This window comes from Vombatus ursinus, unplaced genomic scaffold (genome assembly GCF_900497805.2).
Source record: "Vombatus ursinus unplaced genomic scaffold, bare-nosed wombat genome assembly UNPS02014810.1, whole genome shotgun sequence".
Taxonomy (NCBI): domain Eukaryota; kingdom Metazoa; phylum Chordata; class Mammalia; order Diprotodontia; family Vombatidae; genus Vombatus; species Vombatus ursinus.
The window spans coordinates 6,131,822-6,144,867 of NW_020954588.1; the positions used below are offsets into that span (position 1 = coordinate 6,131,822).

General features: G+C 38.7%; 1 protein-coding gene across 1 annotated transcript in view; it reads left to right on the forward strand.

The window, feature by feature from the left end:
• The window catches only part of FBXO36 (F-box protein 36), a 101,441-nt gene extending 94,377 nt beyond the window's left edge, over positions 1-7,064 (forward strand). The window contains exon 4 of the mRNA XM_027876120.1: positions 5,734-7,064. Within this exon, the coding sequence (XP_027731921.1) occupies positions 5,734-5,904 (171 nt within the window). The 3' untranslated portion in view covers positions 5,905-7,064. The remainder of the gene's footprint in view (positions 1-5,733) is intronic.
• The last annotated feature ends 5,982 nt before the right edge of the window (positions 7,065-13,046 follow it).

Sequence of the window (13,046 nt, forward strand, 5' to 3'; positions counted from 1 at the left end):
TGGGGTACAGAAATCCATCCTGCCCTACAGGAAAATAGAAGGGGAAGGGAATAAGAGAAGGAGGGGATGAGATAGAAGGGAAGGCAGACTAGGGGAAGGGGTATTCAGAATGCATGCCATCTTGGGGTGGGGGAAGGGGCGAGATGGGGTGAAAATTTGGAACTCAAAATGTTGAAAACAAAAAAAATAAATAAAAATTACCATAAAAAATTTTTTAAAAGTTCTTCTTCATGTTTAATACCTTGTGACTATACAATAAAAATTATTTGATAAATAGGAAAGCTAATCAATGATAGCCTGAAGAATGGAATGTACTTCCTTAAAAAAGCATAGCTAATTATGAGTGTGTAGCGGCTTTATGTGTGAATTTTATGTAAGCTGTCATTGATCATCGCACTCTAGGCATGAGTCAAGAGCATAGTGATGATCGTTTTTTCTTTTTAGGAAAGTCATTCATTGAAGGGAGAGTTAGGGAGTTAGAATACTCCCTAATTAACGTTTTATCTATTCCTCTACATCACTTCTTGACAAGATGACGTAACATCGCTACATTTGCAGCTTGGGTGTCATTGCAATTTGTCCTCATTTTGCTCCCATTTCCAATACTACATTTTTGACATGATAGAGACTTGCTTGGAGTGGCTTTTGGAATTTCAGGATCATGTCTTCTAGGCTTTGGTGTCTTGGCCCATGAGATAGTTTACCAGAGTTTAGCACAGTGCCTGACACGTAGTAGACACATAAGACTAGCACAAACTATACCACTTCGAGCATTCTTACACTACCTACTCCACAGGGTTATGGCAAAGCAAAGTTTAGTAGGGTTTAAAGAAACTTTAGAAACGTGCATCTTTCTTAGTCCATTGACACAAACTGGATCTTTCTTTACTCTACCGTATCAGGGGCTGAAAGTGATAGTCTTCTAGGCTAAAATAATTCCAGGTTTTTATCCTTCTCTATGGAAAGGATAAAGCAGAGAGTTTGTGGAAAGATCCTGGCTTGACTTGGCCTTGTCCTTCCTTTGCATCAGTCTGAGAGATGAGTGAAGCCTCGGGGAGCTAAGAAGAATGGGGGAAACAAAATGGGCAATGCTTTTCAGGGATTGATTTGAAGTGGCACGTCTCATTAGGACGTCCGGTTGTAGATATTGCTACTGCTCACGGAAAACCGAGATAAAGAACAGAATGCCAATGAATACACACTGGCTGAAAGTAAATTTCCCCAGTGGAAGCAAGAATGGAATTTACTATGAAACTTACCAATGACGTCACTATAACCACATCCAGATTTTCAGATGAAAACTCCCATACCTCAAGATCTGAGAAAGCTGTGTGACTTTGGGCACGTTTCTTGACCTCCCCGCGGTTTTCTTACCTGTAAAATAAGGATTTGGGACTAGGGTAGGTCCCTTCCAGTTCCAAACTATGGTACTATGATTCTATGAAAGACGTTCATCCCACTTCTTCTCTCCCAAAGCAGCAGGCAGCAGCCCTCCACGTGGCATGGCGCTGCTGTCCCTGAGACATCCACATCCAAACCAGTGCCAGGCACAATATACTTTGCGTATTATAGACTCCCAGAAGGCATTAGGATCATACGTTTCGCACTGGAAAGGACCATGGAGGAAGGCTCCTGCAGTCCTGCAGATGAGCAAAATGAGGCCCAGAGAGTGGCCTCATTGCCTAAGGTCGTAGAGGTTAGCTAAAGACAGGTTTTGACCTCTGCTCCTCTTTTCATTATACTGTACTACTTTGTTTGAAGGTAGAAGGAGTCTCATGGGTCATCTCATCCAACCCTATCAACCCATTCCCTCTACAACATTCCCCGAAAGTCATCATGCAGCCTCTGGCAATCACCAAGAGGGGAACACATTAGTGCCAGAGGCGACATATTCCACTTTTGGATAGAGCCAAGTGTTAGGAATTTTTTTCTTTATACTAAGTCTCTCTCTCTCTGTATTTATTGCTCTGAGGTCTTCCCTTTGGAGCAGAATAGGGCAAATTTCCCTCTCCCCTTTAAAGTACTGAAGATAGCTCTTATGCAGCCCTTACTCTTCCTTATCAGGCAAAACATACCCAGTTTCTTTCAACTGTTTTTCATAGCACATATTCTGTTGTCTTCACCACCCTTTTAGTTTATCTGTAAGACTTCTAAATGTGGTACCCAGAACTGAAAACAGTGCTACAGATGTGGCCTGATTAGGGCACAGGAGATCAGAACTATGAGCTCCCTGTCCTGGACGCTATGCCGTTCTTAACGTGGCTCAGTAGCCTTAACCTTGTTTGTTTATTTCTGCCTTTTACATTGTTGATCATGGAGTCATCATGACCTGAGTTCTAATCCTGCCTCAGACATTTACTAGCTGTGTGACTCTGGCCGCATCACTTTAACCTCTCTTAGCCTCAATTTCCTCATCTGTAAAATGGGAATAATAAAATACATATAGCGCTTCTCTCAAAGAGTTCTTATGAGAATCAAATGAAATAATATATATTTGCAAATCATTATATAAATATCACTATGATTCTTTTGTCACCCTGTTGACTCATAATAAGCTTATAGTTGCCCAAGAGTTCCATAATTTTTTGCATAGGAATTGTAAAGCAGTGCCTCAGATCTATTCCTCAGGCTGAAGTATGTTTTTTGAATCAAGTGTAGAACTCTACATTTTTAAAAATCAAATTTCATTTTTATTTTATTAGGCATGTCATCCTAACCCATTAGGTTCTTTTTAGATCTTGCTTCTAGTCAGATTCAATGTTAGCTGTTTCCACTTTATGTCATCTGCAGATTTTATAAGCATAAAAATTGAGTTGGTTATAGCTTCTTCCAAGGCATAGATAAAAAGTATTGAATAGCACAAGGGCTAAGAACCAATCCCTGGAGCATTCCTCCAGAGACCTCCCTCCAGGCTGATTAGTGACTATTGTTTAGATTTAGTTATCGAGCCTTATCTCAATTCACCTAATTGTGCTGTCATCTAATCCATCAGGCTCCATCTTATCCACAAGTATAATATGAGAGACTTTATTAAGTGCTTTGCTGAAGCCCAGATATGCAGTAGCTCCAGTGGACTTCCGATCTATCAGTTACCCTATCAAAAAAAGGAAATGAAGTTGGCTTGGCATATTCTATCCTTGACGGAGCCAAGTTGCCTTTTAGTGATGATCACTTCTCGTTCTCAGTGCTTAGAAACCATTTCTTCAAAAATATGTTCTAGGATAGTGTCCAGAATCAAAGCCAAGCTCACAGACTCATTCATAGTTTGCATATTCTGTTTTCTTCCCTGTTTTGGAAATTGGGACAATTTTTGGCTTCCTCCAGTCCTAAGTCACCCGTCCAAAATCCTTCAAAGTCAAGAGTGGCTCAGCAATCACATTCTATGATGCAGTTTGTCCAGGTCAGGTGACTCGAATTCATTTAGGAGTGAGATTCTGTCTGTCCATTTCTTCACTTGCCTTGGGAATCTACTCTCTGATAAAACCATTTTTGTCTTGTCCTTCATAGTCCCAAGATTACTTTCCTTGGAACAGAAAACATAAGCAAAATAATAGTTAAACAGTATTCACTATCATTAAATAGTTATTCACTATCATTATTCACTGAGCATCAATCATTTTTATCTCTTCTTTGACTGTCTTCTTATCCCCAACATAGATCAACTCCTCTCTCCTCCCTACTCTCACCTCCCAAAGAAGTCCTCAAACCCAACAGTTTTTGTTATCTGTAGCACTGATCTTCAGCCTTAGCCTTTTCTGGGCTTTAGACATTATAGGACCATGCTGTTCTTTTGTGTATCTCCTTACTTGCTTGCCTTTACTTTCATCTTATGTGCCTACCTTCTTAAAAATCGAGTCAGTTAATTGGCAGAGGACAAAAAGTCAGAATAGTCGGAGATGGAGGACCTGTAGGAAGACAAGGATATGAGTATACTGCTGGTGGAATCGTGCAAGAAAAATGCCTTCACTGTCCATACCCTCCTGTCATCTACTACTGGGGACATGCCCCAAGGAGACAAAGACAGAAACCAAGTTCTAATATGGACCAAGATATTTGTAGCAGTGTGTGTGTGTAGTAGTAGTAGTAGTAGTAGTAGTAGTAGTAGTAGCAGTAGTAGTAATAGTTATAATAGTAATAATAGTAGTAATAGTAATAATAGTAGCAGTAGTAGTAATAATAGTAGTAGCAGTAATAGTAGTAGTAGTGGTAGCAGTAATAATAATAGTAGTAGTAGTAATAATAGTAGTAATAGTAGTAGCAGTAGTAGTAATAATAATAGTAGTAGCAGTAATAGTAGTAGTAGTAGCAGCAGCAGCAGCAGCAGCAGCAGCAGCAAAGAACTGAAAAAAAAATAGATGGCTATTGATTGGGGAATGGGAGAAAAAACCCACAACTATGGATATAATGGATTTTATTGTGCAGTAAGAAGCAGGAGATTTGTGTGAACTGGTACGAAGCTAGATAAGCAGAACCAAGAGAATAATACACACAGTGACTGCAACAAGGTAAATGAAAAGATCTCTAAAAGAAAGTTGAACTCTGGGTAATTAAAAAAACGATGAAGGTCCCAGAAAACGGATAATGAAACCGACCACTTTACCATGCGTGATATGCTTTTTTGTATAGTCTGTTTGGCCTTCACAACAACTCATTGAAGTAGGTGTTACAAGCCCTATTTAACAGGTAAGGAAAATGAGGTTCTGAACATTTATGTAGGTGACTTATCTGTGATCATATAGCTACTAAGGGGCAGAAGTAGGATTTGAACTCAGGTCTCTCAGCTCCCTTCCTCCAGGTTCAGCATTTCTTCTGCTATGCCTCACTACTTGTCAGATAGAGGCTCTAAAATAAATTCAATAAATAATCTCAACTGACTTTTTTGTTCTCTTTCTGGTGAGATGTTTTTGAGAAGTTATTTGCCAGCAGGTCAGTCAGTAAGCATTTATTAAGCACCTACTATATACCAGGTACAGTGCTAAGTGCTGAGGATACAAAGAAAGGTAAAAGAGAGTCTATGCTCATGAAGCTCCCCTTTGAGGGGCAGTCAATATGCAAACAATTCTGTATAAACCAGCTGCACCCAAGATAAGTATGAGATAATCAGTAGAGGAAGGCACTGAACACTGAGCGTACTTTGCTGTATACAGATGTGTCTACCCATAGCCTATGCCTATGGACAACAGTAGAAGGGGTGGGTATGATTGACAGCAAATCAAGGTGTGCTGGCAGGGTTGGTAACCTCTAAACCCTAACAAACCTTTTGTTGTCCACATTTATCACTCCCCAACTTGTAGTTATCCCTGTGTAGATCTCCTTTCCCCTACTATGTTAAGAGTTCTTTAGGGTATGACCATGGTCACATAGCCTGTCTGAGCCTCTGTTTCCTCATCTATAAGATGGGGATAATAATGCTGTTACATTCACTTCACAGGTTTTTTTGTGAGGCTCCAATGAGATGTGTATTGCAACTCTTAAAGTGATATAATAAATATCAATAATTGTTTTTGTTGGAGTTCTCCTTCCTGAAGGTAAAACCATGTCTTATACATTTATATACAGCACAGACCCTTGCACGTGGCTGGCATTCATTCATTCTGCACCTTCTTAGTGCAAGAAGCTCAGTGAATATTGTTACTATGGTAATCAGAATGCATGGTCAGGGATGGAGAGTAGGGTTAGGTCCCTTTATATCAGTCTGGGACATAATCTGTTCTCTCCATTTCCCACCAATAGCTTTGCACCTCCGACAAACTGTGGGAGCAGATTGTGGCCTTGACATGTGACACTGTCACCCAAGACATGAAAGCCCTGGCGAAGGACATTGGCTGGAGACAACTGTTCTTTACCAACAAACTTCAACTTCAGCGGCAGATCCGGAAGAGGAGGCAAAAAAAAGATGATTAGAAGGAGGTGCCATTGGAGATCTAGGCATCCCTGGGGCCCTGCCCCCACTTCCCCTACCCACCCACCTCCCTCTCTCATGGTTGACTGGGGTTTCATCATTTTTTCATTCTTTGGGACATTCTTGATTTGAAAACAATGCATGGGGATTTTTTTTCCTTTGTTGATCAGAGAAGTTATAAGAAGGTGTTGAGTTTCCAAACAGAAACCTAATCAAAATTTGTTAGATGCTACCTAGCAGTACCATGGAGTCAGTCAGTCTGTGGATTGAATCATGACTTCTGACTGCACAGTAAACATCAGCCATCCCCATCTCTTTCACCCCATGGCAGAAAGTCTCTGAATGACTCTTTCCATGCCATTAGCATAATGTGGTTCTAGTAAGCATAAATGAGTGCTCCATTTGATAAGCCTTTTAGAAATAATTCATAAGATGACTTTTGGTAGCATGGGAAGCATCATTGGCCATTCTGAATTTTCCTCCTTGCTCTTGAAGCCTGTCTTTGTGGGAAATGCTAACTGTTAAGTGGAAGCTAAAATAAACATCATGGAGGCTCAGCTTTCCTCCCCCAAACCAGTGCCGCTTCTACACGTGTATCCATGCTTGGCATGATGATAGTTGTGCCCTTGGGACTCTGATCTGGAGGTGGATAAGTGAGCTGATATGTCTGTACACCAGAAGCACTCATTGAATTGTCCTCAGACTGATAGGTAGTTGCTTCCCTATGTCACCTTGGATGATGTAAAGTACTCTGATGGTCACTTGGAATGTCTGTCTATGAGTGTGGAGGAGTGTGTAAGCAAGGAGAGAGGCATAACTCTGAAAGATAGCAAGCCAGTTTTTGGCGGGACATGGGACAAAGTGGGATCTGCCTTTAGACCAAAACAATAACATAAATATACTGTGTAAACATTTAAATGATTCAAAATGTCAACATCCAATTATAAATACAGACAGAACCAACTATCCATTGAAATGTTAACAGCAAAAGGTTTCATTTGTAGTATTTCCTCTTCTAAATAGCAATTGCAAGGTATTGTCATGCATAACAACGATAAACCTACTATGTAGAAAATGTAAAAGTGTGCAAAATCACTCTGAAAAGACAAAAATGAAGATATCTGTCTAGTTTTTAAATACATTCAATTTTCTTCTTTACTAATTACTTGTAGTGTTTTATTTTTAGCAATACTTAGCGTTCTTCACAGAAAGTGCATCTGAAAACATCATACTTCCAGTGATGCGCCATCCCCCCTCTTACTAGCATAAAACTAAACCTTAAAATTATACAGATATTTGTATGTAATTCTGAGTTTCAGAGAAATCCTACAGCTGCTGCCTTCAGGAATTATTATCATATAGGGCTGAAAGGGAGAAAAGTGGTAATGGCTTGTGAAAGTCTTTGGAGTTTTTGCCACAATGCTTTGTGTTCTTTTCGCCATCATCACCAATTTTTTTTTGCCCAAGTATAAACAGGGTCGTGAAATCTGAAGCTCTGTCAGGTGCCTGCTTGGCAGCATTTCCAACCTCATCTTTAAAGGGTAGAAGTATGGTGGTGGGGGTGGGCCAGGGCAACAATGCTACTTAAATCTCTAACTTGATTCCATTCCAGCTTTAATGTCGGTAAATCAATGTCCTTTTTAAAAAAATCTTATATTCCTATTTTCAGCTAGATATACTTACTTTCAAACAATATTTATTAGTCAAATACCCACTTGAAATAAGTATCCAAGAGCATAAAACATTATTTTCCAGTGATGGTATGGAAATACATTCAGTGGTACAAGAGTAATTTTTTTTTTTTCTCTTTTTGGTGAGGCAGGCAGGGTTAAGTGACTTGCCCAGGGTCAAACAGCTTGTAAGTGTTATGTGTCTGAGACCGGATTTGAACACAGGTCCTCCTGACTCCAAGGCTGGAACTCTATTCACTGTACCACCTAGCTGCCCCTTGCAAGAGTAATTTTTAATCTTATGGAGATTGTAATCCCTTCCCCCCCCAATAAACCTCATGTTTACTAAAGAATAAATATACTTTCACTTTCTGTCATTATTGATCTATACCTTTTTTTCTGAATAGAATTCCATGAGTGATATTGAATTCAAATTAACTTAGTTTTAAGGACTGACCATAAGTAACGCACAGAGGCCCTTGCAAATTTTTCCTTCTTTTTACTGAGAGGGAAGGAAAACAAATATAAGAACATTTGATGTCTCCCCACAGTTAGGGGACGTTTGTCATTTTTTACAAGCTGCCTGTACAAAGAAATGTTCTTTTTTGATGGTGACCGTCCCTAAATTTAAGTATACATCAATTCAATTGACTTCTCTCATTGGCCTGAGAATATTCATTTTTAGGGCCAAATATTTCTTTCCTACATTCCATTAGGAAGTTTTTATTTATTACTGAGAACAGACATAAGAATGTGGAATGATAGAAATGATGTAAAAGATGTAACTCTTGGTAAATGAATCTGACTTTAGCCTTTTGTGTCCAAAGTCTCATGTCATGGAATTCATTTCAAAACTCAGTTGCCATTTAGGTTTAAAGTGAGATATCTATCATATCTATCTATCTATCTATCTATGTGCATGTATATATATATATATATATATATAAATACACACACACACACACACACATATATACATACATACATACTAGCTTTTCTAACTCTCAACGATGGAGTTCAGTTCTGAAAATAGGAGAATACATTGGAGCTGCAGCCACACTAATCCAAGAACTTATAACTGTAAGTGCCTATAATGCTAGGTGCCCCTAATGTTCTTCAAGTTTTATTTTTAACTAATTTTCTTCTTTGTTTTAACCTTTTTTTCCCCTTTGGACCTAGGTACTAGAAAACCCCAATGCTGGTCCCTCACCTGGTCTATTAACTCTGTAGCTGCGTGGCCTTGGGAAAATCACTTGACAGCGCTAGGCTGCCATTTCCTCATTTCAAAAGGGAAGGAGCTGGAAGTGATGATCTGTGAGGGCCTTTGTTAATGGAACATTCCATTAGTCTATTTGCACATTTCCTTCTGAGGGCAGCAGCTAGGTTGCCCTCTGCCCCATTGGAATCTTCAATGTAGGAGCTTCAGGGAAAACCCATTCCCCTACAATTTGTTATCTGAATCAGTTATTTGGCATTGATGTCCTTATGAGCCAAGATATAATGACCAACTCTGGTCCTTGGGACAAATGCTATTGTTTTCTTCTTGTTTTTGTGGGACATTGAGGCACAAGGCCTCTTGGATGGGGGATGGAGAGAAAAATCTCAGAACACTGAGTCCCATAGATACTGAGAGTCCTGGGGAACCCCAAATAAGGCCACTGTTGCCAGGGAAGTGAGCTGGGGTAGGCTAGGTGGGATTCACATGGGTGCAGCTGAAGGAAATAGCTTCCTAGTCTCGATAACTATGTATCAAATCAATTTCCTAACTGGTACCAATGCCCTGACCTAATTATGGTCCTACTTGTCATATGTCCATGGTTGTCAAGAACAATTACTTATCTTTCATATGCTTGTCCCACTTTTCACATGTTTCTTTCTTGTCTCTCCAAGTACAAATATAAGCTTCTTGAAAGCAGGGACCATACTGTAGCATTTTTTAAAAACCTCTCACCACTTCTCTGCGTATGCTAGTAAAGAGTTGCTGATTGTGGACCTAGTACAATATAGTTGTGGGCCTTCTTCAATTTCTACTTGTTGATTGACAAAACACAGTTATCATGGATCAAGGAGGGCTATAAGGATGCAAGGAAAAGATGTATCAGGTGGAAGAATGGGAAATGGGAGGCTGTAATTAATGGGGTGAGTTTTCTGTTTAACAAGTCAGCTGGGAAAATCATTTCCTTTAACATAAAATTAAGGCTGAAGATTGGTTTTGTTGGCATAGGGCTGCAATTTTCAAACTTTTTAGGTCTTAATACCTGTTTCCACTCTTAAATTATTGGGGACTCCTCAGAGTTTTTGTTTATGTGGATTATATTAATGGCTGCCATACCTGAAGTCTCATCTTCCTAAATTCAAATCCAGCCTCAGACACTTACTAGCTGTGTGACCCTGGGCAAATCATTTCACCTTGTTTGCCTCAGTTTCCTCATCTGTAAAATGAGCTAGAGTGGCAAACCACTCCAGTATCTTTACCAAGAATACCCCAGTATCAGATAGTTTTGATAATTATGACTTTATAATACAGTTTGAGATCTGATACTGCTAGGCCACCCTCCTTTGTATTTTTTTTTTCATTAATTCCCTTGATATTCTTGACTATTGTTCTTCCAGATGAATTTTGCTGTTATTTTTCTCTAGCTCTATAAAATAATTTTTTTGATAGTTCGATTGGTATAGCACAGAATAAGTAAATTAGTTTAGGCAGAACTGTCATTTTTATTATATTGGCTCAACCCACTCATGAGCAATTGATATTTTTCCAATTGTTTAGATCTGACTTTATTTGTGTGAAAAGTGTTTTGTAATTGTGTTTATATAGTTCCTGGGTTTGTCTTGGCAGTTAGACTTTTAAGTATTTTATATTGTTTACAGTTGTTTTAAGTGGAATTTCTCTTTGTATCTCTTGCTGCTAGGCTTTATTGGTCATATAAAGAAATTATGATTTATGTGAGTTTATCTTATATCCTGCATCTTTGCTAAAGTTGTTAATTATTTCAAGTAGTTTTTTGGTTGATTCTCTAGTTTCTCTAAATATACATCATATCATCTGCAGAGAGTGATGGTTTTGTTTCCTCATTGCCTATTCTAATTCCTTCTATTTCTTTTTCTTCTCTTTTTGTTATAGCTAACATTTCTAGTACTATATTGAATAATAGTGGTAATAATGGGCATCCTTGCTTCACCCCTGATTTTATTGGGAAGGCTTCTAGCTTGTCCCCACTACAGATAATGCTTGATGAGGGTTTTAGATAGATACCACTTATCCTTTTAAGGAATGCTCCCAAGCTCCGCTTCCAGGAGCCAAGATGGCAGAATAAGAAATAAGTTGCTTTCACCCTCCTTTATTGACCTCTGAAAGCCCAGAAAATATCAACCCAAGAAAAACCAGGGGCCAGCAAAAAGACAGGGCACGGTAGTTTTGTAGTCTAGGAAGTTTAGGAGATTAACAGGAAAGGCCCCTCTCGCTCTGAGGGAGGGGGGGAGTCCAATATAGGACTGGAGGCATTCCAGTAAGCCAACAGCAAGCCCGTTAGCAAACCAGGGGGATATCCTGAGACCCAGGTTGGTAGAGCAGGCAAATGCCAACACCAGGACCACCACCCCCACCCCCACCCCAGAGCCTCAATACAGGCAGGTGAACAGATAGACACCACTTAGAAAATCACCATGGGCAATGGCGTTCTTCAGGAATGCTCCCTTTATTCCTATGCTCTCTAGTGTTTTTAATAGGAATGAGTGTTGTATTTTGCCAAAAGCTTTTTCAGTATCTTTTGAGATAATCATATGACTTCTGTTGGTTTTGTTATTGATATGGCCAATTATATTGATAGTTTTCCTAATATTGAACCAACCCTGCATTCCTGGTATAAATCCCACCTGGTCATAGTGTATAATCCTTGTTATATATTGCTATAATCACCTTGCTAATGGTTGTTCAAAATTTTTGGGGCAGCTAGGTGGCGCAGTGGATAGAGCACCGGCCCTGAAGTCAGGAGGACCTGAGTTCAAATCTGGCCTCAGACCAAACACTTGACATGTACTAGCTGTGTGACCTTGGGCAAGTCACTTAACCCAGATTGCCTCACTAAAAAAAAAAAAATTTTTTTTTTTTGCATTGATATTCATTAGGGAAATTGGTCTACAATTTTCTTTGTCTATGTTAGCTCTTCCTGGTTTAGGTATTAGCATCGTATTTGTGTCATAAAAGAAGTTTGGTAGGACTCTACCTATTTTTCTAAATAGTTTATATAACATTGGAATTAATTGTTCTTTAAATGTTTGGTAGAATTCCCATCTGGCCTTGGGGATTTTTTCCTAGGGAGTTCATTAATGGCTTGTTTAATTTTGTTTTCTAAGATGGAGTTATTTAGGCATTCTATTTCCTGATCTGTTAATCTGTTTATATTTTTGTAAATATTTATCCACTTTGCTCAGATTGTCAGATTTATTGGTGTACAATTGGGCAAAATATTTCCTAATGTTTGCTTTAATTTCTTCTTCATTGGTAGTGATTTCACCCTTTTCATATTTGATACTGGCTATTTGGTTTTCTTCTTTCTTTTTTTTAATCAAATTAACCAATGGTTTATCTATCTTACTGGTTTTTTCATAAAACCAGCTCCTAAATCCTTTTGTTAGCACGACAGTTTTTTATTATCAATCTTATTAATCTTACCTTTGAGTTTCAGGATTTCCAATTTGGTGCTCAATTGGAGATTTTTAATTTGTTCATTTTCTAGGTTTTTCTAGTTGTATGCCTAAATTCATTGATCTGTTCTTTTTCCATTTTGTTGATGTAAGAAGTTAGAGAAATAAATTTTCCCCTAAGTACTGCTTTGGCTGCATCCCATGAATTTTGGTATATTGTCTCACTGTCGTTCTCTTTAATTAAATTATTGATTGTTTCTATGATTTGTTCTTTGACCCACATATTCTTTAAGTTAGATTATTTAGAGGTCATGAAGGATTGGATATGACTGAAACAAATGAACAAAATTTATCAATATTTACCATATTAGAAATCTAAAGTCTTGGTATTATTATGAAAATGGTTTTGTTCTCATGGACCATTGAAAAGATCCAGGGGCACCCCCATGGATACTTGGACCACACCTTGAGAAGGCCTGGTATAGGGAGCTCTCTCTATTAAGGCAAGGCAGCTTCATCTGAGGAACATAAAGTTTTAGATAGCTATCTAGAGGATTGAGAGTTAAATGGCTTGCCTAGTTAGTATATGTCAGTTGAACCTAGGTCTTTCTGGACAGCTCTCTACTTACTTGGCTGTGTATCTTCTTTTTCATTAATTCTAAACATTTGGATAACTTTACATAGGTAGATCAATGAAGTTTGTGCTGTCCAAAATATAGCAACAGCAACAACAACAAAAGTGACTTTGTTGCTGAAATATTGGCACGAGAAAGGCAGGATTGTTGAATTGGAGCAGAAGACAATGGTCCTGCTGGCTTTAGCTA